At 43.0% G+C, this 18,536-nt stretch overlaps 2 protein-coding genes across 2 annotated transcripts; both read right to left on the reverse strand.

Annotated features, from left to right (window-relative positions):
• Nucleotides 1–1,840: 1,840 nt before the first annotated feature.
• Nucleotides 1,841–5,618, reverse strand: LOC146179733 (calcium-activated chloride channel regulator 1-like). Its single transcript, XM_084579327.1, has 2 exons — nt 5,452–5,618; nt 1,841–3,461 (listed from the first exon to the last, which is right to left on the reverse strand). Exons 1-2 carry the CDS (start codon nt 5,534–5,536, stop codon nt 3,016–3,018), a joined length of 531 nt encoding a protein of 176 aa, XP_084435453.1. The 5' UTR covers nt 5,537–5,618; the 3' UTR covers nt 1,841–3,015.
• Nucleotides 5,619–6,062: 444 nt separating this feature from the next.
• LOC146179734 (uncharacterized) lies at nt 6,063–17,014 on the reverse strand. Its single transcript, XM_084580264.1, has 5 exons — nt 17,006–17,014; nt 14,539–14,760; nt 11,221–11,391; nt 9,247–9,408; nt 6,063–6,590 (listed from the first exon to the last, which is right to left on the reverse strand). The coding sequence occupies exons 1-4, from the start codon at nt 17,012–17,014 to the stop codon at nt 9,247–9,249; spliced, it is 564 nt and encodes a 187-aa protein (XP_084436390.1). The 3' UTR covers nt 6,063–6,590.
• Nucleotides 17,015–18,536: the final 1,522 nt, after the last annotated feature.

The raw sequence follows: 18,536 nt of genomic DNA on the forward strand, positions 1-18,536 counted from the left end.
TGAGGTGAACTCAGTGAAGATAGCCATGCAACTTATCCACGGAGGAGTTTAACGCATATAGGTCATGCAGTAGCTCACTACGCAAACGTACAATTATCAAAGCGAAAATAAAGCATATTTGAGATATTGTTTTCACATAGGTAAACACATCTACGTAAGCTTCAACAAATAAAGAGGCCTACACATTACAATATAGTGGCTTCCTCGTCTACATATGCTGCCTGCGCAGTCGCACCCAAACCGAAAAGGTACCAAGATCCCATTTAGTGGTGCAAAGAAAGCCAAACTCGAGTTATTCACGACCTATAGGCAGGTGGACCGCTCTGGCGTAAAGGTGAACAAGCTCCAGCGTATCTATCCAGTCAAAAACAACTACAGAACTGTGTCAAAAATATGACAAAATATCCTGTAGTTCGGTTGTAACCATCAAATTTTTCTGTAGTTCTGTAGTTTTTCTGCAGTATATTCCGTTTGTCTGTAGTTCTGTAGCACTTTTCTGTTGTAACTATAGGAATTTCTGATGTTACTACAAAATGTTCTGTTGTCACAACAGATTTCCCGTCAAAAAGCGCACAGAAATCCTGTCGTAACATCAGAAAATTTTGTTTAGTTTTTTTCGACTGGGTACGACAAAGTGTTTGCCGCATATTCGATGAGTCGGCGTCGGTATCTAGCCTTCGCACTTCACTACGGCTCCACTGTTTACAGTGACTTTTGTCGGCAAAAGGCCTGCGCAAGCTTGCTAAACTTCCGTCTCTGTATCTTTCAGCGCAGGCCACGTCGACGCAAGTGTTTGGGCCCCGTCGTGGTGATCCAGTGGTAATAACGAAAAAAAATTGGTGCAGTGACTAGGGCGCTCGACAACTGTGCCCAAAGATGCGGGATCAAACCTCGGCCACAGCAGCCGCTTTTCGACGGAGGCGAAAAGCAAGGGGCCCATCTGCTGTGCGTTGTAAGTGCACGCATGGTAAAGAACCTCAAGTGGTCAAAATTCTCAGAGTCCTCCACTACGACATCTCTCATAGCCCGATTCGCTTTGGGACGTTAAACCCTACAAACCAAACAAAAGCAACTATTCAGCATGATGCTGTTTTTATTTCCCGTCAGCACCAAACTAACCCGCATTCACGGTATTCAAAAGCGACTGAATGTATTGCCTACCGGGCGAACGTCGCTGGCAATGGCAGCACAACCGCATCCTCGTGATGTAACCAGAGTGAAGGAGGTGAACAGTCATCAGAATGTTCTGATCGTTAGTTCTGTAATAAAACACCCAACGAAGGCAAGAATTGCAGGAGATTTTGTTTTCATTCACCTCTATGTGTGTAATTGGGAATATATGTTTAAATGAACCGATTGCACACATTGCTTCGCGACCTCTAAGTTCTCCTTCTTCTCCCTTGTTATAATGGCACATACCCACGGGGGGGGGGGATTGGCCAGAATTCATTGTAACCTCTAAGTTGCATCTGGTTTTTAATATTGCACGCACCACCTCACTTCATTTGTCACCTGTATAACAGTGGGGGATTGGCCAGAATTTGTTGTAACATCTATGTTAAGTCTATTTTGTACTATTGCACCACCTCACTACATTTGTCAACTCTCTAACAACCATATAAATGAACATGATGGTTTCAATATATCAAGTGAAAAAAGAGGAGCAGACACATCGAACATGTTAGTGAACAAAATATTCACTTGTCTATACCATATGTACTACTACTGTGTACAAGAACATCGGTGTTAGATATGTTTCACACACCTACAGTTTCAATGTGTCCACAGAGATGATAAACCAGGAAATATCTCTGATCACAGCACACTTTCAGTTTCTTCATCAGTTTTATTTACGGTAAGAAAGCAACCAAAAGGAGTTTGTGACACGCGCTTTTCAACACCTTAAAAAAAAATATTCAGTATGTTGTACACAAAGTGAAAAATGTTCAAGAGCCGAAATCCGACGCCATGTGGAGTCACAAAGGTAACTTTGGTGCTGGATCACTCCAGACTTTGAACTGTAAGGCTGAATATCTGTCACGCTCTGAGCTGTGTCCTTGATTTGAGGTTATCGGCGTACAGGATAAATATATCACATCAGCATACACACCGTCACAGATAATGCACTTTAAAATCGCACCGAGCATATGCAGAGTATGCAGAGGAACGGAGGTCCTTTCTTGGGCACGCCTTTGTCTCATTTGTCGTGCCCTTTTCTATTGTTGCGAATTCCTCCCTATAAAAAGATAACGTCACGAAAGGAGGATGGGCCCATGCAGCCACTGATCGGAGCAGCAGCTTCTTTTTCTTAATGTGTTTCAACTAACTGGCTGTGGAGTTTTAGTTCGCTGAGCCAACTATACGGGGCGCGCGTATCATGCATTAAAAGCTTGCAGGGCAAACCATATCCTAAATGTACGGAAGAGGCAAAAAAGACAATAGAAAAACATGGTCCCGTCGATCTCCCCTATGAATGCCTTATCGTAACCTCCAGCTTGGGTCGTCGTCCGGTATTAGAAGTACTAAGAGGCAAAAATAACAAAATAGAAAAACGTGGTCCGGTTGATGTCGCCAATGAATGCAGTATCGCAACCTCCTGCTGAGGTCGTCCGGCAGTAGAATAACTGCCACGTATGAAACAAAAAAGTCAGCTGTTTGAACAACATCCCCAACACAGACAACGTATCAAAATAAGAAATAAAGGAGAGCAAAGCACTGCCATGGTAATTAAATCTTAGAAATAGCGCTGACCATTGATAAACGCGTTCACTAACCCTGTCCGCGTGTCTTCTACCGAAGTTGCCTCAGCCTCTCGAATATGGCTTACTCCATATACAATTTATCACTCCCCTTAATACGGATCCGCGCCAAATTTAAGTCGTGCCCCCAATAAGGTAGAGAGGCTAGGTAAACAAAGTAAAAGGTGAATGCAAACCTGGTCTGAAAGCAGTCCGCTTGCCGCAACACTAGAAGGTCCTTTTGCCTCCTCTTCCTCTCGCCTAACTATAATTAAGGTTACGACGGCGCATGCTGGACTTGCTTTCGGAAAACTTGTTCTAACGAGGCCTGCGCTTCCTGAAGTACACAACACTCGCCACTCTGACAGACTCCTAAAACGACAAAGGCTCCCAAACCAATACCGACAAACGCCCCCGTCCCTAACCAGCCACCGTACGACGCCGTGAGCAGCGGCGGCCTTTCAAAAGTACCCCTCGCAATGTTCGACACTGACGAGGAGAGTCCCTCTTCGTTCCACACTCTGGCAGCGAAGTAGAAGTCTAGCGCCAGGCTCTCGTTCGCTGCGAGAAGCAGTGCGTCAGGAAGCGAAAACTCGATCTGCTGCCTGGCGCCGACAGCTCTCGCCGATATGTTGCCTTCCTCAGTGATGATCTCAACTGCAGAGTCGAAGTCCTTCATGAGACTGGCCAGTTGAGTGCTCGCTCTCAGTTCAATACGGGATGCTGTGCGTGAAGAAAAAAAAACAAGTTCAAGTCGCGTTTTTTGGGGGGCATAAGGATGTTTATCAAAAGATATTTAAGGGGTTCTGTTACAAAAGCAGGAGTCTATTATAATGTGCCATATGGCGATGAGGCAGCGGTTGATTGCCGCGTCCCTCAATCAGATTAGGGTCAAACATGATCGCTGGAAATGGTCATGTGATCCTGCTACGGGATTATGTCATTTTATGTGAATGAGAAATGAAAGGCAGAAGGAATTTCTGCGCAAAGGCTACTACTCAAAATGAGTCGGCTAGCTAAGTATAGAGATCTAAAGGGGTTTCCCCCTAAGCCGCGTATTCGCACGTTTTGACTATTTGTTAAATTTTTCATATAAACACAGGATTTTCATGACAGCAAATGTGGCTTGCGCGAGTATGTATAGTTGAAATGCCTTTTTCCACGCATTATTCACACCACGCACGCATTACAGTGTCCAAGTCGAACTGAGACTTTCTTAATAAAGGCTCGATAGTTTTTCTATCTCTAGAACGCCCCGTTCAAAGTACTGATACTACTACTTACCACCATAACCTAAAGAAAGCTAGGCGTTTATTATTAAGAAACGTGTCTGTTTTGCGCTTTTGGAGACGAAAAGCAATAGCACCATATGCTCTGCTATGGTAGTGCACGTTAAAGAAGCTCGTGCGGTCGAAGTGTTCGTATTATTTTTTTTTATTTGTGCTGTAGCACGAACACCACATGGTTGCTCCTGCGCACATTAAATAAAGATTGATTGATTGATCGATTGGTTGATTATTATTACTATTATATTGATAATAAAAAACAATTCAGTAAGAAGTAATAATTGCTGATGATGGCAAATAATAATAACACTAATAAAATATTAACTCTAGTAATTTCTGATAATGATAAATAATGAAAGTGGTAGAAAAGATTAAATAAGAAATGAAAATAGAAAAATTACCAAAAGAATAAATAAAATACCATGAAGTTCAATATTAAAAACGGAAAGAAAAAGTAAAAAACTGAACTAAGAAATAAGGTCATTAAACTGTAAAAAAGTGAAAATTATAAAAACGTTGCGGCAGCGCTAATGCTTTCGCATTATCCTAATGCAGTTTCTACAATGACTCCTAAAATATATTTTTTTTTTGTTTGGAAACCACGATCACAAGTTCATCATGCTCTGTTAATGTAGTTTCTCGTTACTGGCCTGAACTCTCCACAAAGCAAGCCGATCGCGAGGCAAAGAGCAGAAAACCTAAAGGAAAAGCGAGTGCTCTAAGAGAGCCGTTATCTCAAAAGCAGCAGACGGGACGGGCAAATAGTTGGTTCTCTCTGCACGACTCACACGGCCGAATTGCTGCGCAACCAAACCTACCATTATCGAGTTTTGTACAGCCCGTGTTCACTGTGTGAGATTTAATTACTAGCAGCCAAGTAGCGACTAGATCGAGAGAACTGAGCTGTCTTCGAGCAAGGGAGCTCAGCTACCAATACCACCGTCTGAAAAAAACAATTAAGTCCTCAATAGAGTTTAGGCCTTTAGCATGTAATTCTATTTGCTGCCGTTATGTGAACTGTCGCATGAAAAGTTTAAATGAAAATTGGAGAAGGTGAAGTCTGAACGGGCACTGCTCCTGCAGAATATCGGGTGCTCACAAGAGACCTCTTTTTGCGAGTTGAAAAAGAGGAACGCGGCAGCGCTTTGTAGCTGTTATCTGATAATAAGGGATCAAGGGACCAAATAAGGGATCATTGATTATTCCAATAGCAATGTGTATGTAAGCAAAAGAAGATCCTCAAAGGGACCTATCAAGAGGAGCAGTTAAAGCTGACTTGATCATAATTTAGCGGCGGAGGTTTTTGCCACCAAAGGTTTCTAATAGTTAATAATTGCCCCCTCTCTCTCTTTCTCTCTATTTATCTTAGATATGCCCTGCTCAGCCAGATTTCGCAGTTTTCAACTTATGGTCCAGTGAAGCCTCACCGTTTCCAGTGTTCAGACGAGCTCCTGGGCAAGTCCAGGCGAGACGTACGAAGATACTTTGTTGAGCGAGTTGGTACTTATTCATTATTAATATAAACAGCCCGAACACGAAGACAAGGGACAAGAAATAAGAAAGCCACAGTACAAGCGCTGACTCACAACTAAGCCTAAGCCCTTTACTCCAAGGCCCAGAAAAAGAAACATGTAGAAAACGAAACAGTCACGTGAAACAACCCCTGGGTTCACCTGCTGCATAAAAAAATTACTTTAAAAATTCACTTAAAAAAGACACCTCTTTGCTTGAAAGAGCAAGAGAAGTCTTGCTGACACACTTATTGTCCGTTGAAATAAAATACGATTCCACTATCTCTCTCGTTATCTTCTCTTTGTGGCGATATAAAATCTTAACACTGTCAAACTTAAAAGTGCACTTCTTCTCCTTCTTCATTATTTCACTTCACGTTTCTGTTATCACATTGCCAGTCATGTGAAATCATGAAGGAGAAGAAGAAGCGCACTCCTAAGTTTGACAGTGTTAAGGTTTTATATCGCCACAAAGAGAAGATAACGAGAGAGATAGTGGAATCGTATTTTATTTCAACGGACAATAAGTATGTCAGCAAGACTTCTCTTGCTCTTTCAAGCAAAGAGGTGTGTTTTTTAAGTTAATATTTAAAGTAATTTTTTATGCAGCAGGTGAACCCAGGGGTTGTTTCACGTGACTGTTTCGTTTTCTACATGTTTGTTTTTCTGGGCCTTGGAGTAAAGGGCTTAGGCTTAGTTGTGAGTCAGCGCTTGTACTGTGGCTTTCTTGTTTCTTGTCCCTTGTCTTCGTGTTTGCGCTGTTTATATTAATAACGAGACGTACGACGTGTGTTCCATTGTCAGCAACAAAGGTATCCCCGACTTTCAAGTCGTTGTGGAACCTGGAGTAATCTTCGACACCTCGATGTCTTCCGTGAGGCGAAATGAGCCTCCCTTGGCGTATCTGACAAACGCGGGGGCCTTTTCGCTGGACTTGATCTCTGGTTCTGCATCTTCGATGTCTTAATCCACGTAGACGAACTGACTTAGGGGAATGCCCTGAACACCTTCTTCCTCTGCCTGAGCTTCTACACTGGAAGGAGCTGCGGAGAAGGCTGAAATTCAATTATAGAATTTATCAGTGAAACTATTCGTGAGCGCTGCTAAAGATGCCATTGCACTACAAACCCGTCTCAGTAACGACGGCCGAATGCAACGTGATACGTGCCATATAACTGCTTAATGCGGTGTGCTGCTTCAAAGTTATCATTTCTCGGTTGTGACAAAGCATTAATAATTATCTGTTATGGTTTTAGATCTCCTGAAATAACTTTAATTCCGTTTCCTCTCAGGTCATACCTGCCCCAACTGCCCCGAACTCTTTTACGATCTTGTACACGGCTTTTTGTTTTTTTAATAACGTTGTTTTTTGCCTCAGGTCATAATGAAATATGCAAAAATTAAAGGGGGTGTTAAATGAAAGAAAAAAGGTTAACTGTTCTAATAAAGTTCAAGGGAGAGCGATGATAATGCTCTTGAGTCCATACAATGTATGAAGATGAGTTGTCCGGCGAAGGGCCCACTGCTGTCAGGTGCCGAATTCTCGTCGGCTTCAGTGCCGGGCCATTACTGTCACTCTCGAATCCATTTCAAAATTTATCACTCCTTCCTTGCCTTCTCCTGCACATTGGAAGATTTCTAATGAAATAATGAGCTGTGGCCCGTCTCGGATCGAAAAAATTTTAGGGGCTTGCAGCATTACTATTAATTCACACCTTCTTGCAACAGAGCTTCTATGACGCAGCTGCTTATATCTTCACCGTAGTATAAACAACCCTCCTTTCGTAGTTAGGTGCATTCGGTAAGCCACAATACACAAAATAGAGCCTTCTGCACCAAACCACTTACGAGTCGCGATCTGCGTAATCGAGCCATTGCCGCTAGTTGCTATGTCTTCGAATGCGTCTCGTGCGCTCACTGTTGTGATCTTTGGTGCGTTTCATGCGAACGTGTGACACTCGGCGCAGTATTGCTTGACAAGCATTCTGGCTCCTCGCAAGTGGTGGAATTTTCTTTAGAACTTTTTAAAATGTGCAATAATTGATCACACTAATATAAACCTTAGCTGACACCAGTTGTACAAGGTTCAAAGTTTCAAAGCGACCGCCTAAAGGCCCAGATATATCGAGAATCGGCAACGGTGTTCTGAGCGAAATATTACGAGCATGCATCTCCCAGGTGGTAGTAGGCAGGTGATATTGACGGGCTCTTATTTACCGGCTTGTTGTGGTCTACATCGGGAGACTACATGTAGAGGCAGGTGCTCCCAAATCTGGCTGCTCCTTTGTTTAATGCCGAAAGTTTGACGAGTTGGTGAATGTTCACGATGGAAAATAGCGCAAAAACTGCACGAAGGATGGAAGGACGACCAGGACAAGCGCTAACTCGCAACTGGGGTTTATTGCTGAAGCATGCAATAAGTACTGGTCACTTGGAAAAAATAACAACAAAAAAGAAAAGCAAAGAAAGAAAGAGAGAAGCAGCCTCCTATATGGAAAGCTAGGTCAAATATAGGCAGTAACACAACACGTGCCACTCATTGCTGAAGAGGGAAGAAGGAAAAGGGAAAAGAAACGTAAGTAGTAAAGTGCACACCGCTTTTTTTCTAGGGCCACCGTTCTTTTTAGACATCGTGACAAGCTGGTTCATGGAATTATGGAGGCTTACCGTATTAAAAAATGTCAAAATTTGTGTGTCAGCGAGCCGTCGGTTAGCTTGGTAGATTACGAATTTGATTTTTTAGCCTCTACTTTACCTTGATTTTACCTATCTACTTAGGTTTCTCTTCCCTTTTCCTTCTTCCCTCCCTAGCAATGAGCGACACGTGTTACTGTGTGTTACTGCATATGTTTGACCTAGCTTCCCATATAGGAGGCTGCTTTTCTCTTTCTTTTTTTCTTTTCTTTTTTTTTGTTATTTTTTTCCAAGTGACCAGTATTTATTGCGTGCTTCAGCAATAAACCCCAGTTGCGAGTTAGCGCTTTTCTGTGTCGTCCTTCCGTTCTTCGTGTACGTTTTGCGCTATTTTTCATCATGCTTCTTTGATTTAAAAGAACGATTATTTGGGCTAGATGATGGAACATGTTTCCCACAGAAAATTATAGCCCGTAGAAAGGCAAGCGTCATTTCTCTGCGTGTTCGCCACTGTACCTGATATAATTTCTTTTCTTAAACAGCTTCTTTAGTTTGGGAAACAGAGACGAGAATCGAGCCGTCCGGAACACTTGTATCCCTTGTCCGAGACATTACTGCTTCAACACGCAGGGACGTTCATACGTGCCGGTTCAAGTGGAGCTTTGTCTAGGAAACGTGGTCTTTCAGATAATGCGACAGCTGACGACTATATGCCAATCAGCGTGTGTGACGTATTACAGGCCCTAATTAACAGAAAAAAATGAATAAGCGAGTACCAACCAAACCACATTACGCGAACCAGGATCTGCAATGAGGCTCGCTGAATGGAGTGAACCGAAGTGGTTTCATACATATTCTTATAGACGACGCCTTAATAAGCCCTCAATGCTTTTATTTGCCACTTCGAAAAGTTGCAATAAATGTCTGCACTTTTTGACTTAGCAAGCGCTCAGAGTTTCATTTTTGATAATATGACGTTTTGCATGAGATCAAACAGGCACCAGCATTATTGACCTATCTTTGGTTCAAACAGGCGATTCCGTCAATTCTTTCCGTCCGCACGAACTAACGACCTACCTAATGGCTGTGGGGCGGGCAGTCCGCCCGAAGCCTTGCGTCCTCGGACAATGACCGATTCGTTGCCGCTGACAACACGAGCCGAAACCAAGTAGCGGCCAACACCATGAAACTGCTTGAAGTAGCCACTTTAGATGCCGTCGTTTGCTGTGACATCGGCACCTGCATATGAAAAGATATTTTTTGAACCCGGTACATCCTTGCAGAAAGCGTCCTGAACAACCCGTTGAGCGCCTCGAGGTAACGCACTTATCGAGCACGCTGAAAATATGAGGTGTCACCAATGGTTCATTCGAAATGCAGAATACTTAACCGAGTGCAAAGTAATATTACATGATTTCTTCCAGCGTTCTTAAAACCATGCTGTACAGTCGCCGACTCAAAGGACTGTAATATGAGTGAATAAGGTATTCTTGGGCATGAACATACAAATAAGAGTCCGCCATGTTTCTCTCTGAAGCGTTTCAGAAAAAACAAGCTTTCTGGCAAAGAGTCATTTTCCGATGGAGCGGTGTCATTCGCTGTTAGTTCAACCCATGAATTTTTTGTTGGGACCATAAATTCAGTTCATAGCCGAATGGCACTCATTATTGTCGGTCACTTTGAGGACTGTTTTGTACCATCAGAAGCTGCGCCTACACCGAAACTAAGATATAGAAGGGACACAACGTGATTCAAGTGGCGCCGTTGACTGTAAATGCCAACAGCCGTTCGTAATGTCTTCTGGTCTGGGATATCACTGATGCAGTGCAAAGAAGCTTAAGGCGTAATTATTTTAAGAACAAATGACCGTTACAACATCCTGCCGGCAGCTATTGACTACCAAGCACCAAAATTTACTCGGCGATTTGCGTGGCGCGTGTCTCGCGGTCCATTGTCGGGATCGTCTCACAGTACACGCTGCGCACGATCAATGCACTTCACGTCAAATCGGACTTCACAGTGCGTATACACGCATATAATGCTGCGTGATTGATCCTCTAAAGTTTAAATGTGGTACCAGTTTCTAGTGATTACATTGACGAAATCATTAGAATTCTAGATGATTGATGTGTTTACGGCTGGAAGTACATTCCTTCCTTCCTGTCTTGTTAGGATGGGCTCTATATCTAACTATTGTTTCCCCTTAATCCACCATAACTTCGCTTAAGTGTTCCCCAGAAGACATTCTTTTCAAAAAATATCAAGCTATTTTCGTTCCCGCCTATATAAACATCGAGTTAAAGCAAATAGTCCGAGAAAATTTGGTACTTCTGCCATGACTCACCGTGAGTGAGGCATGGCAGGTACGCTCCGTCTCGTCGATAGCTGGCCACTAGTTGTTAGCGGTAAATGATTACAAATCAATATAGAGTGTAGTTAGCCAGTGTTGAAGCTCCTCCTACTACATCTTTACGCAACACCGAACATGTCTTTAGACATAGCGAGGTACCCCACTTGTCTGTCATCATTCTTAAAATAACATAATCTTGCTATCTTGTTTTTCAGTCTCGCTTATAAAAAACGAAGAAAAAACAACATAGAGTCGCGTGCTATGCCTAATACAAGAGTTCAAGGAAGCAACCGTAGTCAGTGTCTACTAAGCAGCTAATAATTTCATCATGTCTGCGAACCGACCCTCACTACCCCTTTATAGTACGTAACGGTATCCAAGGTAGACTTCTATACGACATGAATGCGGATTTTATCGCTATATTAAGGCCCATGCCTTCTCTCATTATTCGATAAATACGATACCTTCGAATGTTATATTTCTGCGTCTACAAAGAATTTGAAACGCAGTCCAAGTGAAGATTATTTTCAGCAATTAAAGCGCCGTATTAGTTATCCTAAAACAGTGCCTGACTGAAGTCATGATGGAAGCGCACCTAATCCATCGTCGAAGAGCTCTACTTCGACCTCGAACGGCAGCGTTGGCCTGATTACGGTGGCGGTAACCCTAGCATGGAGCACCACATGGGAACCCTTGCTGACCTCAGCGTAGATGACCGCTTCGGCCGGCTGGGCCACCTCGGTCTTCTTGAGGAAGGCGCGCACGAGCACAGGCTCATCCTGCACACCGCTGGCGAGCGAAGTGGCCCGTGCGTGGACGTCGCCTTCACCACGGCTTATGGTGTGAAACACGACCAAAGTCCAGACACCAGGCTACGGGGTCATGCGCATAAAACAAATAAATCAGGTTTATGCGTCTCTTTAAAGCAGTGGGCATAGTCGAAGGTAAATTAGTCTTAAATAAAGATGACAGACTTCCATTCATTATTACAGCGCAAAGACGGCACAGAAAAAGAGGAGGACACAACAGCGCTGACCAACACACATGGGACGGAGTGGAATGAAGGGCGAGATCTAAGAACCGGATAGAGTCATTAAGTGGGGTTTCATGAGTTATAACCAGTGGTTCAAGACACTCTATGAACACTGAATGAATCTTTAGGAACTGCTGCTCAAAGCTGAGGTTGTTGTGTACAAACAAAAAGTAACCGTCAACAAATCACGTTTCATGGTTCAGGTTCATGACAGACTTGGTGATATCAAAAATGTACACAGAGATATTGTAGTACATTGTTAACGATACATTTCACCCTCTCAGCAACATTCTGTAAAAGTACAGCGTTAAGACTGAAGAAAATATGACTTCTCACTAAACGTCGCCCTCTAGACGTGCCACGGTGGAATGCGTGCAAGCAAAGGTAGTAAGGTGCCACGCGAGGCTCATATACATCGAGTTATGTTAAAACGGTAATACCTTCCACCTGTAGTTCTCAACCGACACTGCCTGCGATGTAAACAAGCAGCCGCTTCATTATACCAATATATCAATAACCATTGTTCTTCTTTTTAAATGCATTCTTAAAGCAGTCGTTGCTGGAAAGCCATTTGATATGTTACTTCAATTACGGCTCGCAACCATTTCTAGTCCTTAGAAAGAATGAAACTGTGTAATGCGTTTCACCCCGCTAGCGCAGCGCCGCCAGGACTTCAGTTTCAGTCATATTATTAGTCACTGGGCTGCACGTATTGGTAGCGCGAAGCACCTGCATCTCTGCTCTGCCGAAGCGTCTTTACGCATTCTAGTTATGGGTTCGATGAACGCGAACATCAGTGAGGGCTACACCTGCACTCCAAGGCAGGTGGTACCACGTAAGAACTAAGCTTCACTAAGCACTTCCTTCACTAGCCTTCACTAAGCACTAAGGGGCCGGTGCAGAGACAGAAATCCTCCTTTACAATTGCAATGGAGGCAGGAGAGGCTGAACAATCAATACTGAGTCTCGGAGAGAATGCCTCAGAGCATATTGCGAATGGAAACTGAATAATAACAGAATAAGAAAAAGATTAAAATCTAAATTTGAATAGTATCAGAATATAATTGCAACAGAGATGGAGTCGTTATAAAGTTGGCGCAAAACTGGACTGTTGAGCGATATAAAAAATGCTGTATCATTTCATCCCCCCTCCCCCTCAAGCTGATTACCACACAGTATTCTGACAGACGCACGTTATCCACATCCTGTTTGAAATCAATAGAAAAAGTTTCTTATTAAAAGGCACTGCCGCATTTCATGATATGTAAAATTAAATCTGCGGACCACTATTGCGAGACAAAACTTTTAATAGTGAAAATCACGCAAATCGAATAACTTCGTTTGCACAGTGTCATCAGTGCAAAGCGATTAAACTCCCCCGAACATCGTCTCACATAAATGAATCACTGCGTGTGCTCAAAGAATCCTCCGTGGAGGATTTCTCACGCAAATGAGCGAAACCAGTGTTAGGGGCTTTCATTTAATAATCCGAATTCTCCATCCAAGTTCGTCCGTCATATAGAGGAGTGCTCGGTGCAAAAATCTAACACTCCCTCGTAACTTAACGAGATTGGAGGAGGTTTCCCTTAGAACGATAAGAGCTGGGCGCCCTTACCCCGTCGGTAAAATGCCGATGGGAATCGCAAGCTGACATCGGACCAACCACATGCCCAAAGTGTTCCACACCAGCTGCAGAAGTGGATGTTCGCCAGCTGCTATGGACTTGTGCAGGGACAAGGGAATCAAGAACACAGATTCTGCGCGAAGTGGGTTTAACCACAACAAGGGAAGAGCACTTTTCTAAATGGCTCACCGACAACGCTAAGAGCGGGAGCCTGCTCCGGTTCCTCACGGAAAACCATTTACATGAGTTTATATAATATGCCTTATGGCAAGTTTGCGTACAAAAAAAAAATCTAACACGCAAGCAACAAAGAAAAAGTGTCCTTAATAGAATGCTCGCCGCTAAGAATGCGGTAAATCCCACTTAGAACTATATTTATAGTAATTGGCTTGCATGACATAATTGAACAAAGACGAAACATATGATACATATACGCATAATAGCCAGCAGATTTCTGACACATAGTAGGCAACCTGAGCAGCGATTCCACATGATGTTAGGCCAAGGAAAAAACGTCACATAGATGCACTTATTTTCCATACATTTGGAAATTCGAACACATTGCGAGTTCCGTCCCTGTTTCGGTTATGAACTCGTTCAGCGTTTTCATGTTTTTCTGACATATACATTAGTGTTGACATGTTTGTTGCATGTAACTATGAGATGATCAACTTGATGCTGACAACTTCTTGTCTAGACATGTTCACATCACGTGATTGATTGACGCTGCCGTTATCATTACCTATCACTATTATCAACAATCACTGTTACCAGTAATTTTATCACCATCTAGTCTGACCACGTTATGAGTACCGTTAATGCTGGCCTAAATTCCGTTGTGTTCCGCCACCCTTATATCCTTAATATATCATCATCAATGACTGTCACTACCTTATCAGTAACCTTATCAGTAACTATCACTGCAATATAAATGACGTCATGTGATTATCAATAATTCTAAATGCCCACTGAGGTACACTATTAGTCTTAGCTTTCCAATCTCATTATCATCGTCACGAATCTCGCAACTCTGAAATACTCTGAACTCAAGGTTGCTAGGACTTTATAGGTTATTTATTCTCTCTTGTCTAGTTATCATTCGTTATCGTCTTTATCTCACGTACATCTAAATTTCGTGGTCACACATCTCGTCTACACGTCCTGTCCACGTCACCCATGAGCCGAGAAACATTTTCGCAATAATAAAATGAACAGAGCGCTAAGGCAGTTGGTTAAAACTGACGTACTGTTCGCTGACCAATGTTGAGCTAGTTAAATTGTATCATCAGTGATAGGACAAATATATTTCGTCATCGTTATGGACAGGGTGATATTTTCGTCAGAAGTCGGTCAAGTACACACCGTTGCTATTCCCAGGATCTTCAACGTTGTATAATTGGAGGACTTCTTCAGGTGGGGCTCGAAACAGTCGACGCAGAGTTTGCCGTCGGGATAGCGCAGCTCTACCCTGAGGCTGGCCGCATCATTGGACTGTACAGAGATTGTCGTCTGGTTGCCCAGGTCGGCGTCCAGGAGCATCTGCAACTCCAGCTTTTCCACCACTTTCGCCGATTCCTCAAAGACCTAAAAAGCGAGGAAAATCCATATTCACTCCTTATGGAATAAAGTTTGAACAATTATGAAGCTCTATATTGTTTTCCTTTGCGTGTTTCCACTTGTTTTTGGTTCCGCTTGTTGTTTTTATGCCATTAATCGTTTATCACCATTTCATTTTTTAGTCTGTTCCTCAAATTGTTTGGAGGTTGAAAATGGGTAATATAGCTAAATTATTTTAATTCATTGGCACTTCGCACATAATTAATGGTTCCGGGCAACTGCAACTTGTAGACTGAGCCTTCAGTGCACTTAAAACGTAACTGTGAAAAAATGATTTATAGGTTTCGTGGCATTAGATAAGCATAAGCGTAAACCTACGGATTCTTAATGACTAATGACAATAGCATGCCGCAAGTTCATGTTTATTTATTTATTGATTTATTTATTTATTTCATACTGCAGATCATTGTACAGATCCAAGCAGAAGGAATACACAAGTAGATATTACAAATACAAAGCCGCAAAGTAAAATGAACAAAATAAGCAAAATGGGACATGCAGCATGACTATGCGCTGTCAGTCATTGTGCCGGAAGGTTTCACTCTGCTATGGAAGCATAAGAAGAACATCATACGACATTATTAATCATTGCATCACCCTAAAGCCGTAGGTGGGTAACGCATTTCATGGTACAGTTATTGAACTATCCAGGGTAGAACGAGAGGGAGAAGATAGCTACGCGGTATGAAAGAGCACTGTACAAGATGAGGGGGAGGCTCGGTTTAGAAGCCGAGTCAACATTGCGACAAGAGATCATCACTGGCGGGGTTTAAATACGCTTTGGCTTTATAAGAAGCAAAGCCAGTGAGGGAGGGGCAGAAAGAAGTATGGTAAGGGATGGAAGGATGTTTAATTGGGTATGAATTTCCTAGCCTGAAACCGGTGATCCCCTAACCTGAAAAAGAAAATAAAAAGGGGCAGCAGCAGGAAAGTCTACAATGCGAGGGAGATGATAAGTCAGCAGATAAAGCAGATTAGATGCTGATACGCACTTTATTGAAAGAAAAAGGCATTCCAAAAGGGTCTGTTAAGCAATACAACTGAAGGGGAATAGTTTTCAAGAGCACTATGCAAAGGGAGAAAGATAAAAAAAGAATAACAAATCAGAGTAAACCATACCTGCCAAGTGTGGCATTATATGAAGAAAAGCATTGAAGGGGAACCAAAATAAGAGGTGATGAGGAGGAAGCATGTTTGGACAAAAACATGGAGCTTATGTTATGTGGCAAAAAAAAGAGGGGGGGGGGGGGAGAGGCATGAGTGTATGCACCTGCTTTGAGCAAACTCTAATTAAAAGCGTGGGACTATCTTTTCGACTAGTTCATGCACCGAAAGAATCGATTTAAGAGACTTTAACGCTCTTTTTGATATGTTCGATTATTCTGTGCTGTGAAAAACTGTTCAATTAACCGCGTAGGATTGTCGTCTCGAGTAATTTAGACGACGAATGAATATATTTAAGGCATTCTAATGTTCCTTTCGAGATATTTATTATTCTGTTATATTCTGTTTGTGTTGTCCCCTCCTTCACTAAAGCTCTTGATAGCTAATCCTCTGTAGCTATATTGCTTATCACGCGCTTTTGAAACGCCACCGTAGTGGAGGGCTTCGATCCACCACGCTATGATGGCTTTCACCTCATCGCATTTTAGTGGTCCAAAGTGCTCTCTAGAAATTTTTGTCCGATCTCATGAATGCTTCAAGCCTGTTTAAAAAAGTTATTCCGTGCTTCCTTGACTTTTGCTGCCCACATGGATTTTAAACAATCAAGAAGCGAAGCTCCGGTTCTATGCTGCTTCCCAAGTCTTTTCAGTTTCTGTTTATCATAGATTATATACTTATCTGTCTGTCTGAAAACCTTCATTGCAGGGAGGAAGCTTAAGGTGGCCGGGGCCACCTATCACAATCACTAGGTGGGCTCCTTAGTACAAGAGCCCATTGGCGACCGCCGCGGCTCGGGTACAGTGGACCAGGGCCTTCTGGCACAAAGCATAAATCGAGACACAGGCGTCTGTGCCTCGTTTTCATTCTTGTGGCCTGCATGGTTCGGCGGAAAATGTTTTCTAATTCAAAGCGACAAGAAAGGTGCCCGCGCTTTCTGCGCCGATTTGCGACGTTAAGCCATATAAACTTTAAACTACATCTCTACGTCCAGCGGCTCTTTGTCCGGAGAGAGCAGTCTCCACTGTATTCCTAAACGTCGTAGTCTCACTCTGCTCATTACACGCGCACCCGCTATCTTGCCCACCGCTCCTTTTTTTTTCTGGTTGATAGCGGCTAGCTCACAGAGATAACAGGACAACTGTATCTCTCCATTTCTACCGCGCTAGGCCACTCCTGATTGTCGGGTATCATAGGTCGCGCCTGAAAGCCCGTTAACTACGCGCAAGTATCCATTTGAGTCTCTAGGAGAAGGCCATTGCTTGCAAAACTCCACTGTATGACAGGTACAGCTGTTTACATTGAACTCGACTGAACGAACGCACAATGCGCTGCGGCCATTGTTCTTTGATTCCTTTGTGAACTGCGTCGTTACGTACACAAGTTTGTAACGCCTCTTTTGATAGCACAATGTTGGTGCTTTAGTTCACGATCATCTGAAGCATTGGCGTTTCCGGAGTCGGAGTATTCATGTCTCTCGCCTATAGTTTGCACAGCGGGGGCTTTTTTCGCTTACACCGAAAAATAAGCGCTTCATTCTCTAATCTCTTGTAGCGGAAATACAATCCTTGATAGACTTATGGAGTGATAAACCTCGTACCGTGAAAGCAGTACTTTATACTGCGTGACAGGTTATGTCACGTGAATTTGTTTCCATTCTCTCTGCGTATTGCTAGAGCATGTGCCTCTTCTAACATGAACACTTTGTTTCGAATATTCTTTTTCCACTAGTTGGTTGGCAGACTACTCTCTCTATATACACCACTTTGTAAGCACCTGTATCGCTTGCGAGGATTCGCAGTTCTGCGTTATTTGTCGCGATAGAGATAAAAATAGCAACGGTGTAACTTGTTGAACCTAATCTGACGAAGCATCGCTCGTTACCATGCGCTTCGCGCGATCTGGTTCACGGACTCCCTCCTTTTCACTGCGAGCCTATAGCCTCTCACTCTTCTGATAATTTTGCATCTCGCGTTTCTTGATTTCATTGTCGTTTCTTGCCAATTTGGTTTTCGTATGAGCTGCATAATATGTATTACGTGATTCCATTCTCGTTTGCGATACTGCCGATCCGCAGCATTGTAAGCCCTGATTCACCATCCATGAGTGGCGAAGCAACGCTGGCAGTTGCTAGGGGTTGGAAGTTGTGGTTGACCTTGGGGTAAGCTGAAGGTCAAATTTATGCACTGGACAAAATGCCCCACTTTTGCACTCAGTAATGTTCACTCTATAGAAAAAAAGCACGGACCGTTCTTTTTGCTGACTGGTTGTACAACTTCAAACATTTCCTTATAATAATTTGCTTCGTCTTACCTAAATTATGTTTTCAGATTTCTGACTTCGCCACTATAGCTCTTTGAACAAAGGTGCTAGTTATGTCAGCCAAGATTACAAATGTCATTTTTCCAAGAGCATATCTGAGCGGAACACTTTTAGCGGCATCCTCCGTCATTTCCCCAGCGTAAAGGTACGCTACCTCTCTTGCAAAATTTTCTAGTCATTTCGTTTTCTCCGCGTCTAAGTGCGAACGGTTCTGAGTCATGGCTTGTAATGTGCACAGGATATGCTACTTCTACGCTCCG

Source organism: Amblyomma maculatum, chromosome 9 (genome assembly GCF_055883805.1).
Source record: "Amblyomma maculatum isolate TAMU_Amacu chromosome 9, ASM5588380v1, whole genome shotgun sequence".
NCBI classification, from domain to species: Eukaryota; Metazoa; Arthropoda; class Arachnida; order Ixodida; family Ixodidae; genus Amblyomma; species Amblyomma maculatum.

Bases quoted from the DNA above. Each gene is read 5' to 3' on its own strand.
- LOC146179734 (XM_084580264.1), bottom strand. The intron at 11,392-14,538 runs GTGTGTACTTGA...ATGACCCCGTAG, and splicing joins AGATCCTGGGAATAGCAACG to CCTGGTGTCTGGACTTTGGT. The intron at 9,409-11,220 runs GTCAGCAAGGGT...TTTCATATGCAG, and splicing joins AAGCGGTCATCTACGCTGAG to GTGCCGATGTCACAGCAAAC.
- LOC146179733 (XM_084579327.1), bottom strand. From the start codon at position 5,536: ATGAATAAGTACCAACTCGCTCAACAAAGTATCTTCGTACGTCTCGCC. The intron at 3,462-5,451 runs GTGAGGCTTCAC...CTTCACGCACAG, and splicing joins TCGTCTGAACACTGGAAACG to CATCCCGTATTGAACTGAGA.